Source organism: Lytechinus pictus, chromosome 3 (assembly GCF_037042905.1).
Source record: "Lytechinus pictus isolate F3 Inbred chromosome 3, Lp3.0, whole genome shotgun sequence".
NCBI lineage: Eukaryota > Metazoa > Echinodermata > Echinoidea > Temnopleuroida > Toxopneustidae > Lytechinus > Lytechinus pictus.
The window spans coordinates 45,950,475-45,974,616 of record NC_087247.1 but is presented as its reverse complement, the minus strand read 5'-3'; the positions used below and the strand labels follow the sequence as shown (position 1 = coordinate 45,974,616).

At 35.9% G+C, this 24,142-nt stretch overlaps 2 protein-coding genes across 6 annotated transcripts; one reads left to right on the top strand and one right to left on the bottom strand.

The window, feature by feature from the left end:
* Nucleotides 1–254: 254 nt before the first annotated feature.
* On the bottom strand, nucleotides 255–6,341 carry LOC129257151 (EKC/KEOPS complex subunit TPRKB-like). 2 transcript variants are annotated; one of them, XM_064097178.1, is made up of 4 exons: nucleotides 6,017–6,341; nucleotides 3,546–3,668; nucleotides 2,666–2,839; nucleotides 255–2,178 (listed from the first exon to the last, which is right to left on the bottom strand). In XM_064097178.1, exons 2-4 carry the CDS (start codon nucleotides 3,645–3,647, stop codon nucleotides 2,092–2,094), a joined length of 363 nt encoding a protein of 120 aa, XP_063953248.1. In that variant the 5' UTR covers nucleotides 3,648–3,668; nucleotides 6,017–6,341; the 3' UTR covers nucleotides 255–2,091. The 2 variants fall into 2 exon arrangements, with proteins under 2 accessions (XP_063953248.1, XP_063953249.1); XM_064097179.1 differs by lacking the exon at nucleotides 6,017–6,341 and adding an exon at nucleotides 5,672–5,927 and having other exon boundaries at nucleotides 3,546–3,822.
* Nucleotides 5,654–23,806, top strand: LOC129257150 (methylglutaconyl-CoA hydratase, mitochondrial-like). 4 transcript variants are annotated; one of them, XM_054895409.2, is made up of 9 exons: nucleotides 5,654–6,158; nucleotides 12,808–12,875; nucleotides 16,560–16,647; nucleotides 17,291–17,470; nucleotides 18,865–18,921; nucleotides 19,864–20,051; nucleotides 21,145–21,195; nucleotides 21,652–21,699; nucleotides 22,604–23,806. In XM_054895409.2, exons 1-9 carry the CDS (start codon nucleotides 6,005–6,007, stop codon nucleotides 22,679–22,681), a joined length of 912 nt encoding a protein of 303 aa, XP_054751384.1. In that variant the 5' UTR covers nucleotides 5,654–6,004; the 3' UTR covers nucleotides 22,682–23,806. The 4 variants fall into 4 exon arrangements, with proteins under 4 accessions (XP_054751384.1, XP_054751385.1, XP_063953246.1 ...); XM_054895410.2 differs by lacking the exon at nucleotides 17,291–17,470 and adding an exon at nucleotides 17,546–17,725 and having other exon boundaries at nucleotides 5,919–6,158; XM_064097176.1 differs by lacking the exon at nucleotides 5,654–6,158 and adding an exon at nucleotides 6,570–6,610.
* Nucleotides 23,807–24,142: the final 336 nt, after the last annotated feature.

Sequence of the window (24,142 nt, the reverse complement as noted above, 5' to 3'; positions counted from 1 at the left end):
AACTTTTCTTCAGGGTGAACTTCCCCTTTTACAAGTGGAAAAACCAGAAAAAAGAGATGGAGATAAAATGCAAATACATGTGCAAGTTTGAAAGCAAAATAGATAAATTGAAAGAGGGATACCGTAGATTAATTCAATAATACAACAGTGAACATATGCATTCATACATACAAGCACATGAAGCTCCCTTTCACTCTCACACAAATTTTGTCAAATTCAACCATTCAGATAACAAACACATATTCATGCTAATATTGGTTTATTCTATATTTTTCTGGGTTTATTTACATGTAGACTTGCTTAATACAGAATTTAGCTTATTCTCTTCCAATTGACAATTACTTGACTTGCTATCTTTTTATCTGATGCATAACTACTTCAGCATGACATAGACAATAAATATCATCATTGCCATGATAAATGTGTATCACCCTGCATTTAATTCATCCCATCATTCATTTACAATATCACCCAACTCTTCAAGGGAATAGTGTATTTTTACACAAAGTAAGGGTTTCATTAAGTTTTGTTGTCATCATACATAAAAATGACTTTATGCACAACTGGTGACCCTTTCTTATGCTGCATGTAAATACTGCACCCTTTAACAGCTGACTTAACACCTAAATATGTCCCAGTCATGCATAAACTCATATATAACTTTGTAAACATATTTAAAAAAAAACACACCCCCTACATGTAGCAATCTTTCACTTTATCAGTCTAAATGCACATGAGATTTGTGAATAAATTCATGATTTTTATATATAGTTTTGGCGAGTCAAAGAATGCTACCTAGAACTGCAGTATGATGACCAATCAGCAATAGGATCCATCATTTTCACATTTTTTTTTTAATGAAAAAGAACAGAGTTACTCAGATTTCCTTGCTTGGCTATTGAGGTTGTCTGTGTACAAACCTATGGAATCACAACGATTCTATTACTACATGACATCAAGTTCTTGAGGCCGTAAAAAGCACACAAAAAAGCCCATTTTAGAAGCTTGATAATTGGATCTATTTTAAAGCAAAATACTCAGCTGGTTACAAGCGGTGTATATGCATGAAAGCTTACATTGCTTGCTTAGTAGTTTAAGCTTTCAATTGGTGTATGATTTTTCAATTTCACATTTGGGTCCGTTCTGGGTCTTTCAGTGCCTTCAACTGTAAAATGCACCCATTGTATGCAGAGACTCTGTGTGGCAATTAGACTTCACTTCTTATAGCATAATCCATGTTGTGTAATGATCAGTAGGCTTTTTTAAATTGCACTGATATCTATCGGACACAACACTCCAAGCGCTCAATAATTTTTACTCTATAAATCCTTTTTTTTTTTTGGGGGGGTATAGTTTTTACATCCATGTAGCTGCTCTTGACCAACAAATTGGACATGAATTTATAATAACTATTGGAGTACCATTGCCTAATATGAGGAATGTGACCCCCAATGGGGGATAGTTGTCTGCTGCAAAGAACATTTTGAAAAATATTTACCTGGTTGATTCGCCAATGTTTTAGACCTTTGGGGATTAGAACATATTTCATTGTACCAAACTTGCCGCCTAACATTTTGTAACATAATAGGCTACATTTTTTTTCTCTGAATCATATACACTTAAATGTATCAAGCCTTTTGCTATTAGGAGCAACATACAGTACATGTATATCAGAGACAGCTTCCTGATACCTCCTCAACAAGACGTTTCTAAGTCTTCAATAAATATCATGGTTTGAAAGACATGAAACTTTGATACATCAAATGTCTTCAATCTATTATGCTTACAACACTCTTGATGATTCAAGAACTCTTCTATAATACTAGTAGTACACTGGTTCAGTTGATGATGCAGTGGTATTGTAAGCTGTTGCCCGAGATTAAAAGCGAAGTCCGCAGACTTGGCACCCTCAAGTGCTTAACATTCACCCTTGTTTAATTAAAAACATCTCACTGTCTGAAGAATCATATTAAGAGAATCCATCAAGTCATCCACAGGCCACAGCACTTTGCATTCCATAATAATGGTGTCCTTCAAATCGGCTTTCCTTGTAAGAGAGTCTATTTGTCCACAAGAAAATCACCTGACTGGTCAGGAAACATCACTTGTTGCCATTTTGCAGATTACAGCATCTTCTAGGGATCCTACGGAAAGTTCTGGTTTACTGATGGAGTATTTCTGTAAATATTGGGATAAAATAGAATGTTTGAATTGTTTGAATTATTTTCCATCCAACATCATGAAGTTTGATTTTCTCACCCTGCTTTTAATAAGCAAAATACAATTAATAATTAATAATACTATGTTTAAGTAAAATATATTCTTTTTCTCTGACAGACAGTACATACATGTATAGTGTTGGTAGGGATGTAACTGTTCAGCACCTTTTGAAGCTATTGTCTTCATGAATTACACTGTTCAACTGCAAAACAAATTGGGAGACAGGCAATTTGGGATAATAATCTGTGCCCCCTCTCCGATTCCCCCAAATATTAAATCCTTGATCTCCCTGTGATTATTTTCAGAATTAAGCCCCGAGTTCAATTTTTCATGTGTGTTTTTTTTTTTTTTGGGGGGGGCAAACTGGAGGATTCTGGGCAATTACACAGATTTGTCTTCTTCAGGTCAATGAATATCACAAAGGAATGTTTTTATGTGCAAATACCTTCTTGATCATGATTTCATCTGTATGCATGGAGAGTTGAGATAGAGGAACACAAACTCCTTCAATCTTTGCAGCAATTGACTTCAGGTTGGTTTGATCAGGATCATTTAAAACAACCACTGCCACTGATGTGTCAGTTGATCCCATTGCAAAAACCTTGAAGGATTCACTGATCTGTAAACAATTAAGAGATCAATAAATATACTTGAATGATATGACAGTAGATCTTATTTGCAAATACTTAAGCGATATGTATAAGAATATTCAAGAATATTCTGCTTCTTACATAGCAGTAAATACTGTCCAAGTTTTAAATAATGTAGGCACTAACTTACATGATTATGTACTATCACCTTTTGCTATTGATGATTCATTAGGAGCAAAACCTAGCACTGATATGTCCCCATTGCAAAATTCTTGAAAGATAGATTCCTGAATGACATTTTAATTCTATATCCTTTGTAAGAAATATGCCTATCAACAAAGCAAAGTATGCAAACAAATTAATCAACTACGTTATTTTGTATTAATGTGTATACCATATTACTTTCAAACAAATTTAGCATTATTGGTGTAGTTTACTAACCCATTAGAAAAGCCTATTATATATATACGCCAATATCCAGTTAGAAGCCCCATAAAAGGAAGAAAATAAAAAAAATAAAAACATAACTAAATATGTTCTCTTCTACAATATTTTTTCATAATAATAAATAATTGATAAATAATGAATAGATGGAATAAATAACTTAGTAAATAAATTAATTACTTAAATAAATATATAATTATAAGCAATACTAGTAAACAATTTTAAATAAGTGAAATAGAGCAAATTAAAGTTGAAATCATTCTTTGAAAGAAAAAAAACCCAAAAGCTTACATTTGTGGATGGAGACAGGCTATAGATGATTTCAGAATTAACAGTCCTGGTTTTTGCATGGCCAGTGGCATGTGCATGGAGTGCCTTATTCACTGCTACCATTATCTGAAATGGGCTGACCAGCTGCATCAAGGGAGAAAAATACACTTTATGAATGTACATATATTTCATATCATTATTTAGATGCAGGGTTTTAGAGGCACAGATATTTTTTGACGTCTTGCGATGTTGTTTCAAAGAGACAAAATATTTTAAAACTGATTTTTAACGTGTATGCCTATGAAAACCATTCAATATTTTCCATATTGGATGAATGAATATTTTGCCCCGCCTACGAGATTATCATTGGTTAATAACCGATTGTGCGCATAAAGCTATTGTTACGTCACAATGATATTGCATTGCGCATTAGTTGCCAGGTGTGGCAAAGGAGCAAGATTGCGTCAATTTATTTAATTCAAATGCACTTGCACTATACGCTAGCGCATCTTTACACATATTTCTTTTAAGAAAATGACAATACTCTTTACAGTCGCCATGCTCATGATTTACAGGATTGACATCAAATGCTGAGTAACAACTTTTTTTTTTGCTTCATTAATTTATGCTTAGCTTTGTTGGGGTATCTAAATAATTATAATATTGGATGACCAATTTCCGTGGGATGCATAGAAATATTGTTACTTGCTGAAGAACAATATTTCTACACATCCCACTCAAGGCCATCCTCATCACTGATCTAAATAATCCCTCCCTAGGGAGAGATGGGTTGTGGATGGAGATAGGTGTATACACTGCCATCACACTTGACAAAGATTGGTTCTAATCACTGGTACAGGTTTTAAATAGAGATCGGCTTTGGACTGAGTGGAATTTTCGTCTTGAACTCCAATGTGTGATGTTCACCTAGGAAATGCAATCCTCTTTGACTTACATGTATACTTCATTATAGAATTCTAATCATACATATACTTCATACTATTTGTATATATTTAAAAAATTATCATGCCCAACTACATGTATGAATCATCTTGCTTTCAGAGACCATTGACCCAAGTGTTAAAAGTATTTTGTTTACATGCTATTATATCTTATTTCAAATTTTCTAATCATGTAATAAAATTCAATACAATCATATTTTACTAAAATTTGGAAATATTTGCAGATAAGTTCACCATTTTACTTTTTCATATTACTTTCTTATGCATAGCTTTACAGACATTTTAATCCAAATTAAACAAGTCACTCTCAATTTCCACCCCGACACTCTGGCCAGATTGATTCAGCTATTTACAATGGTGATCTACAATGTAGGGGGGGTGTAGGGGATTTTAGCCTACCCTCTTGGGCTGCCTAAAAAGGGGAGGGGATCAAACTCTAACACCCCTTTCCCTGCTGACGAGGGTTGTACAAACAGAACAGAGGGGATCTACGTACATGAGGAGGTTATTAGGATGTTACAGCTCATTGTCAATGGGTCAAACAATTTGGTCAAACCCTCATCTTAGCAAAAGTCGAGGGGAGGGGAGGGGAGGGGAGGGGAGGGGAGGGGAGGGGAGGGGAGGGGAGGGGAGGGGAGGGGAGGGGAGGGGAGGGGAGGGGAGGGGAGGGGAGGGGAGGGGAGGGGAGGGGAGGGGAGGGGAGGGGAGGGGAGGGGAGGGGAGGGGAGGGGAGGGGAGGGGAGGGGAGGGGAGGGGAGGGGAGGGGAGGGGAGGGGAGAGGAGAGGAGAGGAGAGGAGAGGAGAGGAGAGGAGAGGAGAGGAGAGGAGAGGAGAGGAGAGGAGAGGAGAGGAGAGGAGAGGAGAGGAGATAAATTATATAAAATGTACCGATACGCATGAACATCATAAAAAAAATGAATTATGAAATTGCATGAAATGGTGACCAGTTTTATTTCATGTATACACATCCTACATAGATTTTGTGATGTAACATAAACTTGAGAATCACTTAATGACTTATCTAACTTAGAATCTAACTTAGATGACATATGTGTTACAACATGTTCCTAATCTTAAGCCTACGATGTCGATGTCATGTCACAAACATTTTTAAAAATTTGTATTAGTCTGTTATGATGAACCTTCACCAATTTTCTGTTTTTAGTTCTACTCTACTACCGGTACAAACTCATTGACATTGTCATCATGCATTCATGGTCATGATTTTCAATGTCAAGATGAACTTCCTTTTTCAAGATTGATGTTAACAACAACAACATTAACACAGAAATACGGGGAACTCCCGCCCGGCTTCAGATAGCCATATCTAGCCTATAGTCTATACCAAATGCTTAAATATTATTAAGCTATTTAGTATAGCCGAGCGGTAGCTTAGCTAGCTTGCCGGCGCGGCCTGGCCGCCGTTGTCGATCGCATTTGCATCGGGAACGAGCGGGCAGCACCACCAGCACCTACCGGTACACACGTGCACAAGCTGCATGCGTGCTTTAAAGAAAAATGGCTTCTCACCTGACAAAACTGATCCGCTACGCCGGTGTGTTCACTGGTATAAATTCTAAGATTTTGACTACCAGGCAGCTGTTGGTACCTGTAGCTCGAACATTTAGCTCTCCTGCAGATGATCTCAAAGTCAGCTATTTGGATGATGGAGGTGTGTTTTACTATTAAGTGAGGCTAGTGGCGTGTCTGCTGCTGCCGACTGTATTGTAACCATGCTACCGGCTGGCCGACCTTTCCACCGTACCCGGCCGGCCGGCTGGCCTGGGCCCCGAATCATAGCCGTCGCTCACGCGCCGGGTTCGGACTTTGTGTGTGACTAGCCGGCTTGTGAATGATGGAGTCGATTGTGACTGGAGTGTGGGTGGGGCATGGCCATGGTCATATATGGGTGAATGCAATGCAATGCAGTGCAGTGGCATACAGGGCGGGGGGGGGGGGGGTATTCATAACTTTCCTCGTAAGTCCTCCCAAATAATGGAGCGCTAATCATGCTAATTGACCAAATTCGTATTCTGAATCTAAAATTACAGTCTACTACTACTAGTAGTAGTACTACTACTGTCTGAGATGAGGGGGAGCGATCACATCTGACTGTAGTATACTGTATGTACCGGTTCATGTTAACCTATTAGTATTAGAAGGGATACCTAGGCCTAGGGAAGTTTCTGAATGTAGGCATGTTATGCCTCTGTATTCAGTTCTAGGTTTTTCCTCCTCAAGATGGCTGGCTCACTTCCGGGAACAAGGCTTTCGTAGTCATATTTTATTGGCTCATTTTTCCAGGGCAGGGCAGCTTCAAAACTGTGCACACTTGGGGCAGTGACAACTTCATTATTTAGGCTATTCCATGTCTTACGTATTCTAACATAAAAAGAATTCCTATATTTCTGGGTCTTTGTCCTTGGTATGAACAATTGTTTACTGTGACCTCTGGTATGGACACTAACTTCTTCTTCCGTTGAGTACAGTCCTCTTTACAGAGCTATAGTAGTACTAACGTTAGTAGTAGGACACTCGCACGTATTGCGAGGTTAGTATTAGTATACTAACCTCGCACCACGAACCGCGTTTGGCAGTGGATTTCTAACTAGTGGGTCGCGTGTGCTGGGATCTCACTTCTAGGGTCCACAACCAGTAGAGGCGCACGGCCAATATGGGAGACTCTCTCCAATAGGGGAGACAATCTCCCACATTGGAGACTTGCTTTGCAAAAGGACAAAAGAAACAACACCAACAAAAGCATGATTTTTTCCACCCAAAATTTTGTCTCACTGAGGTCAGAAGCCCATTTGTTTTGTGTGTGATTGACAACAAAAATCCTTATCAAAACAAAAGTAGACGGTGAATTTTTAAAGGAGACGGTGAAAAGGGGTAATTTTTCATGAGGAATCTGCTTATCACATTTTTATTTGCCGCCAAGGTAATCCTTTTGCAGCAAATGTAAACAAAGGAAATTGGTCTCCAAAACTGGAGACTGTCTCTGAAATTGGATACCCAAATTCTTTACAAAAGTCTCTGATATTGGAGATATCTCCCACATTGGAGACAGTCTCCAATATTGGCCGTGCGCCTCTACTGACAACACACGACTTCTATGGCTTGATTTTTCTGTGCGCGGCGGCATGTAATGAACCCTTGGGTGGTAGTAGGACAGTGTTTCCAGACCACAGATCTAACAACAGTTAAAACAAATTTCCCGAAACTAAATCCCAAATTTCCTGAAATTCATAGACATTTCCTGGAATTTTCAAGTTAGATTTTTAACAAAAATTATTTTAAAAATCTGGCAATAATACAGCACGCCTAAAGTTGGTCCAAGTGACCAAAATTAATCAAAGAATCTAACTTTAATTAGGGTCTACGTGCGGGGGGGGGCACTTCCATTGACAAGTGGATATCAGGCACGACCATGGGGTTTCGAAAAGTACTCTAAAGGGCCGTCTGCACCATCCCGAGTTTTCAAATTAGCGCGCTATTTCTGATCCGGCAAATTATCCCGATCTGAAAAATCTCGAGATTGTTTGCAGTGGAGACGCAATTATCGCGCTAGTTCGTAGGATTAATCTCGAGATTGCAATCCCAAGTCAACTCGGGTTTATTTGCAAAATAGCGCGCTATTTTACGAATTATCCCGCTAATTCGAAGGTGCAGACGCACTCGAGATTGGACTCGGGGTAATTTATTCATGACGTCAGTCCATAATGCAATTCGCGTTCCACTTCCGCCTTGGTCAAAACAAAAACACGTGCGAAAGTCTATTTTATACACGCGAATAGACATTATCGCGAATAGCGTTCATCAATTCCCCAATCAGCAACGATGGTGTCCCAACAGTGAATGGATTTTGGGAGAGACCAGACCTATGGATATGGGGGAGGCGCTCATTTATCGACGATGTTCATAGTCGATAACAACACTGACAGCAGTGTCGTCTTAATGGCCTTTGCAAAATGTGAGCAAATAGCATTCTTTCCTCCTCCTTTTCTCTCTCCCTCTCTCTCTCTGTCGTTGCCTCCTTCTCCGCCATCATATTAAACGAAGAATACATCACTTCTTCACTCGCTGAGCGCGGCTGACGGAGCTGAGAGGATTGTTGCATAACACTTGTCGAATTCGGCGAAAGTGCTAGAGAAAGGAGTAGCCTACATGTATTTGATTGCATATCGCGGGAAGTTATTCAAAAGCGCGGGCCGTTGAAACTCCAAGATCCGAAAGTGCGCATGCTCGGAATATTGGGCTTGTTGCCTCGCTCGAGCAGGAATCGCTCTTCTTGCGATGGTGGAGACGGGGTTTCTTGAATCTCGAGATTAATCGCGAAGAGGGCCGATCGGGCTAAAATCTCGAGATTGAGCAAACTCGGGATGGTGCAGCACCGCCTTAAATGAGTAATTAATTTGAAAATGCACTTAATTATTAGGCTTGTATTAGAAAAAAAAGTTACCCTTGATCCCTAAAGTGTACACCTCAACAAGTAGATTTAGGTCTACAGCGATATTTAAATTGTTATGTCACAGACGTCAGCATTTTCCTTTATTTACATAAGTTATATTGGGTTTGGTACCGCTCCACCTCGCTCAAATCGGACACGACAAAGTGTTGGGGCGAAAAGTAGGCCGGCCTACATATATAAATTCCCTCCCAAATTTGACCGTAAACATGTAGCTTTCCTAGCGAAGTATATACCCTTTTTTCAGTATTTTAGTGTTTTTGACACCCTTATTACGTACGTAACGTGCCCAGTCTTGAAAAAGAGATCCTTTTGATGCACTTCTTTGGTCGTGCCTGGTATATATATCCACTCTACAATGGAAGTGGCCTCCACCCCCCCCCCCCCCCCCCGGGTCTACATCTCGAATACTAACTTGTTAGATCTATCTAGATTAAATCTATCTATCGCCATGTTAAATTCGTAAGAACTAGAAGTATTCTATCAGTTTTCATTTCTAGAAACACTTTTTTTTTAAAATAAAAATGACTTATCGCGAAACTTAGTATTACCTCATTAAAAATCATTGTATATAACTTATGATCGTATACTTTGAGGTCCATATTAACAATAATCCATTTTATTACAGAGTCAGAGATCATCTTGTTGCTTGTATAGATCTATCTAGAATATATATTCCTGAAAAAATATGAATAAAAATACTTGAGCACCTTATAATATTCACAAGATCCGACTTCCAGGTTATATTTTCTCTCATCGCTAATTGTTGTCACAATTTTTTTTACTTGAATTATAACATAATACCTATGTGCTGCGCCAAAGTCGAAAATATGGGGCTTTGGAACTAAATCTTGGTCTAAAAACGGGGGTCTCCTGAACGGCTCTTGGATCAACGATTGCTAAAAATGCAATTCTCTGGAACTGACCACATAACATAAAGAAGGGGGGGTCTCCAGAATTCTTTTGATCGTAGGTGTAATTGATAACGTCTATGTAAAAAAATGTGCGAGCGTCTTGCTAGATTCATGTCGGGCTAGAACAAGCTAGCTGCGGGCGTGCGGGGAGCTTCGGGAGCCCGCCGCTATGGCTCTGCACCGATCGAGCTTGCCGCTCCGACAGGCTCAATAGATTTCATGAAGGGCGTGCATTGAAATGAGAAATCACAAATTTGAGGGTCTCCGGAGCGGGAAAAAATAGGAATATCTGTGGCTTTCTGAATTGATGCTCTAGACCAGAAATTTAGGCTGAAAATGGGGGTTTCAATCGTAGCACATAGATATACATTTATACTAAGTACGCCCCCCCCCCTCGGATATTTGCCAAACCCTTATACTAAGAAAGTATTAAATTTTTTTGGGAAAATTGAAGAATATTTTTTCTACTTTCCATTTGGCCTGTATGACCAATAATTTTTTTTTTCTAATTTCAAACCTCTAGGTAGGCTATACCCATTTTGTCTTCTTGGTCTTTAAAGGACAAGTCCACCCAAACAAAAAGTTGATTTGAATAAAAAGAGAAAAATCCAATTAGCATAACACTGAAAATTTCATCAAAATCGGATGTAAAATAAGAAAGTTATGACATTTTAAAGTTTTGCTTAATTTCACAAAACAGTTATATGCACATCCTGGTGGGTATGCAAATGAGACTGATGACGTCATCCACTCACTATTTCTTTTATATTTTATCATATGAAATACGGAATATTCTATTTTTCTCCTCATTGTCAAGTGAAACAAAGATTAATTCCTCCCTGAACATGTGGAATGAGCATTGTTTTATACTATATGATTCAGTCAAGCTGGTCCTTATTGTCAAATCTATAAAAAATGAAATATATAATTCAAACAATAAAAAACAAAAGAAATAGTGAGTGAGGGACATCATCGACTGTCTCATTTGAGTTGTGCATATCACTGGTTTGTGAAAAATAAGCAAAACTTTAAAATGTCATAACTTTCTTATTTTACATCCGATTTCGATGAAATTTTCAGTGTTTTGCTCGTTTGATTTTTCTCTATTTATTCAAATCAGCATTTTTCTTGGGTGGACTTGACCTTTAAACCAGGGTTGTTTGATTTAAATCATGTCGATTTAAATCATGATTTAAATCGCGATTTAAATCACTTGATTTTTTTTCAAAAAAATCACTGATTTAAATTAACTTTTATGAAAAAAATTAGTTTTCTCTATTTTCTCTTCTTCTTAACAGATACTTTCAATGTAATCATTTTCATTTCTGTTCCACATGCTTTAGAGATACTTTAAAAGAATGATACACCCTCATGGAGTCTGATTTGACACCACTGTTTTATTTTCAAATTGTAAAACAAGCAAAACTGATGAAAACAACAAGTTTCTAACGAAGTAATGATAAATAACTCTCTGTATGTACACCAAACTGTTAAATCTTCAATGAAATAATATATAAAATCTACAAAGGTGCTCAAAGTCCACAACTTGGATACTTTTACAAAACAGCTGAACTACTTGTATGTACCTCCTTCTTGTTACTATTAATACCCATGTTTCTTTCAATTACTTAAGTTGAAGGCATATGTGTACATTTGATAAGAATTACATGTATATTTGCATGCTTGTGTATTTTCTTATCAATACCCATACATTCAATTACACAATTTCAAAGTACACATGTATACTTAATAAGTAAGAATTTAAAAATGGGAAAGTTGCTGGGCAAGTGTTACTGTATGCAGCAATACAACTGCTGTGCTTGCTTGTTCACTAATAGTTTGAAAAAAAACAGCACATCAATGATGTGGTGGACAGTGGTGCTTATCCTGCATCTTGCAACAAAATTTATTGAAGTTTTACTTGGAACTGAGGTTACACTGTAATGAAAATATAAAATGTGTATTTTGTTACAAGCATATCAGGAAGTGCCTATTGCAAATCTGGTTAAATATTACATTCAAATTAGATGTTAACGTACAGTTGTGACTTGCGAATGCTTTGTATACCAGATGTAGCTCTAGAGTTGCAAACCCTATTTCTGTGGAAACAAGTCTTAATATGATAAAGCTTTACAATGGCTTAAAGGCATTGGTTAACATTGTGTTCAGTTTTAAAAATCTGAGTTGCATGTTCTCACGTGTATGCTAACATGTCTATGGGAATATAGAAATGAAACAGAGCAAAAAATGCTTTAAAGTGTTATCATTTAGAGAAGCACTCCAAAAAAGTTTTAAAAAAATTAAAAAAAATTACCTGTATATAAGTGGATTATTGTGTCAAATAGTACAATACACAATGTTCAAAAGACTACTTGACCACTATTATTGGTGTAAAACAGTTTAAATATAGTTTAAAACTTGTTAAGTGTGACCATTGTTTTTCGTTGGAAAAAAAAAAAAAAATCTGATTTAAATCATAAAAATCCGATTTAAATAAAAAAAAATCTGATTTTTTTTTTTTTTTTTTTAATAAAAAAAATCAACAACCCTGCTTTAAACTATAAACCAGACTTCATAATCATATGAAAAAGTAGACAAAGTGGAAATTTGACCAACTAGACATGGGACTAAATGAAGAGAATATGGCTAAGTGGATCAAGCTTGACCAAATGAGTTTTACCCAAGTGGTGTAAGACCATCTGAGAACTAGACCCACTACTTGTAGACTAGTGAATGTAGATCAAGTCTTGTAATCATATTGGAAGCTTTTCTTTTTCAAGCATAAATGTATCCAGGTTACTTGACAGAGCTAAAGGGACAGTTTAACAGTTTATAGTCATTGAAACCCTACCCCCACCCCACTCTCCTCTCCCAAAGTCATGATGTACTATGGATGTTTAGATTTGAGAATGGAATTTCTACTTCTTCTTTTTTTCAAGGGATTGTTGTATTTGGAATGAACAGACCTGCAAACAAAAATGCGATCAGCAGAAATCTTCTTAATCTAGTAAGTCCTGAATTTCTTTATATATGAATTCTTAGTCCATTTCTTGGCAGATATTGTTCTACTCAATGTAAACTTGTTAAAATCTCTTGTTATATAATAGAAAGGTTCAGTCGATCTAATAGTAGATGTAGATGAGAAATTGATCCCTTTATCTTCCATAATCGTTACGGTCTCCACTCCTGAAAACCTCACAATTTGTTTTACACACACAGGATGTACTGTCGCCTTGTTTCCTAGAATTTGTAACAAACAAGCAAAATAGTAACTAGTGTTTTTTGTCATTGCCATAAAGTTTAACTAGCAGAGGATGGTTAGATGATCATGGTAATTAAATCCTTAAGATGTCAACCATGGTGATTTTTGTTTTGCCTGCATAGCAGAGTGAGACTGTATGTGCCGCTTTTCCAACGGTGACGGCGGCGGCGTCTTCAACATTGAAATCTTAACTAAGGTTAAGTTTTTGAAATGTCATCATAACTTAGAAAGTATATGGACCTAGTTGATGAAACTTGGACATTTGAGTAATCAAGTATTACTGAACATCCTGCCTGAGTTTCATGTCACATGACCAAGGTCAAAGGTCATTTAGGGTCAATGAACTAATAAGACCATGTTGGGGGAATCAATATCGAAATCTTAACCAAGGTTAAGTTTTTGAAATGTTGTCATAACTTCGAAAGTATATGGATCTAGTTCATAAAACTTATACATAAGGGAAATAGTGTATCACCGAAGATCCTGCCTGAGTTTCAGGTTACATGAATAAGGTTAAAGGTCACTTAGGGTCAACGAAGTTTAGCCTTGTTCAGATTATTTGAGGAATCGCCATCATCATGGGCGGAAATCCCAGGGGGGACAGGGGGGACGTGTCCCCCCTACTCAAAATAGTAGGGGGGACACAATATCAAATGTCCCCCCTACTATTTTTGGTCTTTTATGATGGTAAGAAATACATCATTCTAAATCTAAATAAAACATGTATTTTGGGACAAGTTGGGACGAGATGACCTTACTTTTGGGATGATAAACTTTTTTTTGCTTGTTAAATTTTCCCGCCCCTTGTCCCCGTAGGCGGACCAGGGGGCCGAGGGGCCCGCCCCCCCTCCCCTCTTGGCGGAGCAAAAAAAGTAAAAAGGGAAAGAAAGAAGGAATAAAGGAAGGAAAGGAGAGGAGAAAAAGAAGAGAAGGACGACGAGTAAATAAAATAAGATGAGGGGAAGACTTGGAAAATAAAAAGAATCTTTCGTGCCACTATATAAAATTTTCGCTCGCGCTTCGCGCTCGCATTGCCTGTTAGGTGATTTACATATCTTGTTCAATATGGAGCTCGAATGTCAAGTTTGGAAGTCAATATACAAAACATATTTCACCTCGGAAATCGAACTTTCATTATTTTGTGTGATTTACAAATTGATTTTTAAAAAGTGCTCTGTAAAAATGTCAGTTTTATGGTCTGAATATTAACATTTGCTGCTTGCGCTGTGCGCTCGCAAATTTTCATTTATCAGGTACCTATTATTTTCGTGTATTTCATAAAGTTTTCAAAATATCCCTTTTCAGGTCTGATTGTTAAGACGTATCAGCTAGCGCGCTGCACGCTCGCATTTTGATTGGCGAGTTATATATGTTTCAATATTGATTATACAACAAACTACTTAAAAACCCCTTTTCGTGACAGTTTATCAAAAATTTTAGCTCGCAATTTGCGCTCGCATTAATGGTTAAAAATACTTTAACTGATGCCTCCTATTCATAATTACAAAAGTGAAATGTCCAGTTTTTATGCCATAATATCATCAGATTTCGCGCCCTCATTAGGCATTAATAAATATGATATTAATTTGATCATCAAATTGTCCCTTTTGTTTCATCTCGCTTAGCAAGAGGAATAGTCATCATTTTCATATGATGACATGTCGTAAGGATGTCCCGGTCCTATGTCAAAACTCAGAGTAATAATAATGAAAATATCAGCTCTTTTTTAAGTGCGATCCATATCCACCTTACAATTTTTCTACAAAGTGCTTGAAATATAAAGCTGAAATTGACTCTTTTTTTCAGATCGGAATATCAAAGTTTCATGATTTTCATGATTAAAGATGTATTTAGAATGCCTAGATTCTAGGTCTAAATATGAAACACGCGCGCGCATGTTTATTCAGATACTTAACTTGTTCTCTATTTAAATCATTATCCAGTTTCAGATCACAATATCAAAATTGTTCTGCTCGCGCTTTGTGCTCGCATTATTAATGTAGGAAGACCCCATATTACTCATCCTTTTCATTATTTACAAAACATGAACGGAGTGGCCCATTTTTAGGTCTAAATCTCGATTTTTTTTCTTCTGCTCGCTCTTCGCGCTCGCATCAATTATTAAATTATATAGCTATCCTGTACACGATTAAAAAAATTTAATTAAAATTTTCCATTCTTTCTTTAGAAAGTTCAAAATTGTTCAGCTTGCGCTTCGCGCTCGCATCTTTTGATTGTTGAAAATATGTCACGCCTTCATGGCTAAGTGCAAGCAGTCCTTAACAGTTACCTTTTCAACAGGTACCAGTTCAAAACGTATATAAAAAATTTCTGCTCGCGCTTTGCGCTTGCATTATTAATACTCATCCTTTTCATGATTTACAAAACATGAATAGTGTCTCGTTCAGTAAATATAGGACTAAATCTCGAAATTTTCCGCTCGCGCTTCGCGCTCGCATCATATACCTATATATACCTATACCTATTCTGCTTGAGTTACAAAAAGTGCTTAGAATTCCCATTCTTTGCGTGAAATGTAAAAAAAAAAATTAGCTTGCGCTTCGCGCTCGCATTATTTGATTGTTAAATGCTACTTTAACAGGTATCTTTTCCATCAGTTCATTTCTGCTCGCGCTTTGCGTTCGTAGTAATTATTAAGTTGCATACACATCTTTTTCAGGATAACAAACATTGCCCAGAATGTTCAAATTTCAGGAAAAAATACACAAAATTTCCAAAAAATTAGCTCGCGCTCGCATCATATAAATAAGGATTATGATATTATATATTAACTTATAACAATAAAGCTAAGAAGTGACTAATGAGGACTATTCCTTCAAAGAAACAAACAAAAATCATCTTCGAGCTGCCGATCGGGGAAAATATGGCTGAAACAAATTTCCGCCCCCCCCCCCCCTCCTATTGGCGAAGGCTGGATCCGCCCCTGTGTCCCCCCTACCTTTTGGGAGAGATTTCCGCCCCTGGCCATCATATAAACTTTATGGATCTAGTCCATGAAACTTGGACATATAAGAGCAATCAAGTATCCTTGAACATCCTGTGCGAGTTTCAGGTTACATGACCAAGGTCAAAGTTCATTTAAAGGTCAATAAAATCTGGCGGTGTTGGGAGTATGTGTGGAATTGGCATCATAACTTATAAAGTTTATGGATCTAGCTCACGAATCATCGACATAAGTATGAATGATTATTTTGCACATGTCTTAGGTCACATGATCATGGTCGAAGGTCATTTTGGGTCAATGGACATAATTTTTTATTATCACATTAGTGCTTTCTTCTGTGAATAATTATTCATTAGCTGTTTTCAAAGGCAGCACTGCTGCTATATCGAATTGCGTAATGCAGGAGAGACTGCCAGAGGCGTTCCACTTGTTTTCATATTATTTAATTATTTTCTCTTTCAAAGTTTGAAGAAGCAGTTGCCAAAGTCAGGTTTGATAATAATGTGAGAGCACTCATCATTAGGAGTGAAGCTCCAGGAATATTTTGTGCAGGTGAGTTGAGTAGATATTTCATATCAATGCATTTAACAAAAGTGATTTTAGAAGTGGGTTCACAAGTTTAAGACAATTTCTGGAAAGTATGAAACTACCTTTTCCACAATTCAGGAAATTTGTGATTGGTTTATTGGTTTAGATTTTTTACCTGATTGCTAAGAAAGCATGAATGCTTGTAAGCAAGCAACCAGATATCTTTGGAAAGTAATGGAAACTCTTTCCTCATAGCAGTAATGCAAGTTAAACTGTATTATTGACCTTTTTTTTTTTTGGGGGGGGGGTAAAGTTATATTTTTGAAAACTAAGACATTGTAAAATAATATGATCTTTGTTAAGAGTGTTTAATTTAGGAGCATGATCTTTGATATACATGTAGACTGTAGTATTGAGATTCATAGTGTCACTGTGTCACAGGTAGGCCTATATAATGTATGTATGGCATGGATGTGAAAGTAGTCCTCATTTGATACAATTAATGATCTGAGTTAAAAAAAAAACAGAGGTAAGATCCATATTAAAAGAAGGTTGAAAGTAATGAATTATTGCCAATATCAATAAGACAGAAAGAGTGCAAAATAGAGAGAGGGTGGGAGAGAGATCCCATAACCAATGAGATAAACTTTTCTGTCACTCTAACTAGGTGCTGATTTAAAGGAGCGTGCTACGATGGCCCAAGAAGAGGTTGGTCCGGCTGTTAGTCGCGGGAGGCAGCTTATCCTAGATCTGGGCAGCCTACCCTGCCCTACCATTGTAGCACTAGATGGAGTTGCTGTTGGGGGTGGCCTGGAGATGGCGCTGAGTTGTGACATAAGAGTTGCCTGTAAGTGGCCCAAATTACAAACTTTTAAAATTAAAATTAATTACCTAGACTTTTATTCACTCACCTCTTTTTTAGGAGCCGATTTGAAGGAACGAATAATGATGCCTCAGGAAGAAGTTGGTCCGTTTGTAGCGAGGTTACGAAAGGCTATCCTTTCCTTCTCGGATCTTCCAATGCCAACCATAGTGGCCCTGGATGGTGTTGCTGTGGGTGGTGGCCTTGAGATGGCCCTGTCATGTGACATGAGGGTAGCTGGTGAGGTGGATTACAACAAAATTTAACATTCCTTCCTTTACTTCAAATTGATGATGATTGTTGCCTGTCCAATCCATACTAACTGGAGTTTCATCTTATTCTTTTCAACCTGGTTTTATTTTTCCTTTGCTTTCGTGCATATGGATATTAATTTTTATGCATGTTTTGTTTTTAGCTTTGGCTTACCTTCTCTTTTATCCTTAAAAAAAACACCACAAAAAATTTGTTTTGCTATAATTATCCACTGTCACCTATCCTTTATCTAGATGGTTTCATCTTGTTCTTTTTACCATGGTTTCTTTTACTATGCTCTCTTGCCTGTAGATTCTTAAGAATTTTGCACATTGACATTTTCATTCAACTTTTCATTTTACCTTAATGAAAGCCCATCCCAAAATGCACATATTGTTTGCTGTTGAATTAGTTAAATTATTATCATTGATTATTATACATTATTATTGTATCACATCTGATTGACTATATTAATCACGAACTTTCAAATTTTGTTAATAATTTTTGGTGATAAGGTGGAAATGTCATTCAAATTTGCATGTAATTCATAGGAGTAAGAAAAGGTCATATGTATATGAGTTTGACTTCCATTATCTTATTATTTATGTCATCTTTTGAAGTTCTGATTATCCTGTTTCCCATGTGTATGATATCTATATATAAATGGTAATATCTTTAAGATACCAATACCTAATAGTATGGTAATGTTTGAAATAGAGACAGAAACAATTGATAGTTGTCAAGAGGTTCATAGACCAAGAACTGTTCAAGGTTCACTTTTTATATCAAAGGGTCCTTCTCTTGATATTGTACTCATTATAAAAGGAATGGAACTACTGTACTGTATGTTTGTTATATTGAAGGTTGTACAGCATGCATAAAAGATACATATAAAATATGAAGAAGAAAGACATAATACAGCATGAGACACACATTGTTAAGAAGTTTATATATGAAAAGAGGAGCCCAGCATAACATCAATTAGGAAGACATAAAGCTTTGACATGATTAAAAAAAAGATGGGATGCAGAAAGGGGATAAGAAATATTATGCTAAACAGTTTACCACAGTCTTAGTCTGGCTTAAACTTTGTTAACCGTGTTCTTCCTTGATTTTTTTTTCTTCAGCGTCATCAGCCAAGATGGGTCTAGTTGAAACTAAACTCGCCATCATCCCAGGTGGAGGTAGGTGGGTTGTTTTAAGCTAAATGAAAGTACTTGCAGTAAAACACTGATTTAATGAGAAAGTCTGTAAAACCAAGGTTAAGTGTTACTATATCATCATGGATCTAGATCTAGTACAGTTAAGTAAACTGAACTTTGTGAAATCGTAAAATCTAAGCTGAAAAACGATCACACTGAAGATCGCCCACACTGAAGATCGCCAACACAGATTGGCACAAGTGGGACAGTGTATATTACTATTGCTGGAATAAAGACCCGACGGAAGTGCCCAAATCCGCGCTTATTTTGCTTATTTCTCGGCAATTACACAATTTCTTCTAGAATCCTTTGGCACATATTTGTTATTCATACAAACAGACACTTGGTTGGTCATATTGGATTCTGTAAAAAGTCATTTTGAGATTGTTACCACAACTGGCATTTATCTTTACTTGAATACAAAAACCCGTTTTCTAATTGAGCCTGATTATCCCTAATTAAAGCCTTTAAAATAAGCCAACCACCATGATAAAGACAGAAGAATGAGACTGCTGATTTTTAGAGATATCTCTGAGGCCAGCCAGAAGGGTTGAAAAATTGGTACAATATACATATGATGTTATAGGTATCCCATTAAAATATTGTTGCATGAATCATGAGTGTTGGGTTGGTCTATTGTTGAATACAAGATGTCATCATTTGATCTCAGATGGAATGATTGACATTGTCATGACATTATTCATTACAAGTGTTTATGAACAGGAAAAATATCAATTTGTAAAGAGGTTTTGTTTTACTAGACATAAAGCATGGATAATAATATATTAATTACATGAAACTTATATTCCAATTTCATTAGAATTATTGTTTTGATAATACTGGAATTGTGAATAGGATTGTAAATGTGAGACCAGTGTTGATTAGAAATTAATTCTTGATGACTACTTTTGTTGTTAATTCCAGGCGGAACTCAGAAGCTACCCAGGTTAGTTGGTCCATCAATTGCCAAGGAACTCATGTTCACAGCAAGGACTCTAGATGGAAGGGAGGCAGCTCGTATAGGATTGGTCAACCACTGTGTAGAGCAAGATGATAGTCAGGAAGCAGCTTTCAAACGAGCCTTGGAGCTTGCCAGAGAGATCGCTACGCAGGTAAGATCAATATATCTGTACATTTCACAGATTTTTATTAACAAGTTGGTAAAGGGATGTCATAAGCTTGTTAATTATGAGCTGCATTGTCCTCCATGCTTTCATTATGTGTAATACTGTGCAGTGTATAGATGAAGCCTTGAAGATGTAGTCAGATTTTACCCTCAAGCAACACAGTGCATACAAAGCATACCCCAGTATACGTTAACATAAAATCACATTATTCTATTAATAGTAGATTCCTAGAATAACAACATCCATTTCAAATTATTCTTAATATTGCTATTTCTTTTTTTTATCTTTAGAATAAATACAATAACATGACTCACATAATGGTACATCAAAACTTAACATTATTTGATCATGGTTCCACAATGTTTTTTAAAAATTTAGACATTTGGTCTGGAACCAACCTTAATATAAAGTAGAACAATTAGACTTGAGTTCAAACAAGGTTTGATCATATATCGTGCAGCTTTACTACTTCATATCTGGAAAATCTGATGATGATATTTGGTTCATATTCTCACTTTAGGGTGGGTAAATCCATCCTATTGAAAATAATATTTTTGAACAAAATAATTCATTATCCTGGTAATATTTTGAGAAACAATCATAAGATGGTAAATAATTTATAAAACCAGGACTTGCCATTCTAGCCTTTTCCACTTGTAGTTGGCTGTAGAACATGAATCATATTATTTCCGCTATTCCTCATTATTTTCCCATTTTCATATTCCTGCAACTCTGAAGGATTCAGTTTGTCTGTTCTGTTTCATGTTAGCTAAGCCAGACTATGTTTCAGGGCCCTGTCTTACAAAGAGTTATGATTGATCCAATCAATCATAACTATGGAAATCCATCAGTGTCATTATTTTTTCTACAGGAAATTTGAACAATGTCCTTTATAAACAAAGAGAAGCATAGAAAACAATAAATGCATGAATATACATCATAGTTAGAAAATATTTTGAACAAGCATGCATAATATTTGTTGAGGTTGCTGGCCATCCATAGTTGTGATTGATTGATTGGATCAATCGCAACTCTTGGTTAGACGGGTCCAGATCTTTGACTTGTTTGTTTTGTTCAGGGTCCAATTGCTCTGAGAATGGTCAAGAAAGCAGTGGACAAAGGTATTGAGGTAAGTCATTGCTTCATTATTCAAAATTGAGCTTCGTAACAATACTAGATCAAAATTGTTGGGAAAAAAATTACTGCTGATAGGAAATGCAACATTCTCCCTCCCCACACCCTTATTTGAATATTGATTTGTGAACAGTAATTTTGGTAAGTTGAATATTTTTATATCCATGGCAAAACAAATTTATATTAAACAAACATGTACAACAATAGGTGTAATTGAAAATGAAAATAAACTAGGCAACAGTGTCACATAGTGATACAGCGGCTATGAAAAAAAAGAGGGGGGATTGAATATGCCAAATAAAGCCTACAATTATATTATAAATTTAATGTTTCATTACAAGTTTACGGCTGAATCTACCACTGGTTTAAAACATTTGATGAAGCTCTGAGTATTTGGATGTATCTATATATTTGAATGATATCAAACTTCTCCAATGATTGTTCCCCTTAGGTGGATATTGCATCTGGACTTGCATATGAAGAAGCATATTATGCTCAGGTAATGATGAAATAATTCAAAGTTATTAACTTTGCATTCATATGTGCTGTACATCGATGTATAGATACATATACAGTATATATTTTAGAAGTTCTTATACGGTACTAACCCTCAGCAAATTCTAATTCATTACTGTATTGAGTAATCATCGCTTTCCATTTTAACACAAGCTATGTATCAATCCATGAATGACCAGAGCGATGAGAGGGATTAACATGCTCTTGTATATTGATGGGAAAATATCATTCACATGAAGTCAATAAGTGTTTATAGAACAATGCAAAATCAAATGAATTTAATTCAAACAAATATCTTCTTGTTGTCATGAATGCTCAATGGAAAATCAAATGATTTAAGAGAGTGATATATTTTTAAACTATTGGTATATTTACATCAGTATGGATTGAAATATTAAATTTTGAAGCTTGAAAGGCAAAATATAATTAAAACATATTTATGCAAGAAACTTGTGCCAAATTGTGACTGACATAAACATTAAAATAAGTTTGGGATAAAGATCACCAGTCTAAATTATATATACCACCTGTCTTTGCAAATACTCTATATTCCTCATGAAATATTATGATGACTGTAATAAATAGTAATATACAGATTTGTGTAGCGCAGAAACTGCATATTTTTCTGCACTGTAAGAGCTCCTGAAATGCTTGAAAAGCAAAATTCATAAGGGAAAGAAAAAAAGATTGTATGGAAATTAATGGATAAGATAGACCTTTAGGTCTTAACATAACAAATTAACTGAATAAATGAATTAAGAAAGGGGTACAAAATGGGTCCATTTCATTTTGATTGTAAATGAATTGAGAAAATTTGATATTTTTCATTTGTAAATGTAAGCATGTAGTTTGCTCAGTTTGCCAATTGATCTCAAATTTTCATGCAGGTGATTCCGACCAAAGATCGTATGGAGGGCTTAATAGCATTCAAGGAGAAAAGGAAACCTAATTTCAAAGGAGAATGATTTCATGTGAAGTTTTTCCATCATCATGGCGATAGTGAATCTGGGTTTTGTCTACAAGAAGAATGATCAGTGTTTTCAATCGACATCACAATGCTTTGATGACCAGTTCCATTAGATATCAAATGACTTAATAATAAGGAACATCCACCGAAACATATATTTCTGTGTCAGCCAGTAATTGGCTTACAGTTATTTTCTTGATTTCTTGCCTACTACACCAGTGTATTCACATGTTTCCTTATATTGATATTTTGGTGGCATTTGATAATAGACACGATTCTTTAAAATGCTCAAACACTTTGGAGGAAGGGACTTATGAGTGGAAGAATCATGGTATATTGCAAAAGATAATTTGTATCATAATCTATGAGGTTTTTCTGGATTGTCATGATTAGTAAAGATAAAGGTACAGGTAATATAAGGTTAATATGATTTTGCTATATACATAATCTTATGTCTCATCTTGCATGTAAGGGGCAATATGAATATTTGTGATAGCAGTACACAAGTATTACCAATGTTGAGTGTTCCTTAAAAGATGTTAAAAAAGCAGGCATGTTTAATATCATTTGATAAAATTATCTTTTTTTGTTTAAATATGGTTGATCACATTTCTTCTTTAATTGATATTGTATTCTAAGTATTCACTCAAGTATGTTGTAATTTTGTTTCAGAATCAGCTGCCAAAGTCCTTTCTTAAATTTGATTATGTATTTGTGGTACGTGCTCAGTTTTGTTTTGAAGTGAACAAATCTTAAAACTCCAATTACATGACTTTTCCTTTACTGATTGCAGAAACTTGCATTTGAACACAGCTTTGAGGAAAAATCAAAGCCAATTAGAGGAACAAAAAAATGAATTTCATTTGATTTGATTGTGTCATTTTAATGCTATTCTTTGTGCAACTGTCTCCAGGTATATGTGTGATAAGCATGAATTTAATTGAAGGATATTTCTATTATGATGTAAATATTAAATGCAAATAAATCTGTACAGGGAGATATACTATTCAGTATTGTTCTCGTGAATTCATGTAGTAAGAACATAACTTGAATTGACATTCAACTTATTTTTGTTATTTCCAGAAGAACTTTGAAGAATAAACTATATGAATATCTGTTTGAAGTATGTTTGAATTCAATGTGGTAATTGATTGACTGATATCAAATAAAGTAATTTTTCATTATTTTTATATAAGCAAGAACAAAAAAGGTTAAATGAAATACATTAACATCATAGTTAGGACAAGTCACTAGTAAGGACCTAGAAGTATAGGGTATGAGCTGCATTTGGATGATCATGAAAGAATCGTACATATGGAGTAAGAATGCAAATCAGAAGAAAATCATAATCTGTATGAAAGAGAGAGGCTTAGAGACAGAAAGAGATGGGATTGGGTGAGGGGAGAGACTGAGGTAGGGATCGAAAATGAGAAAGTCAAAAGAGAGATTGAGAAAGAGA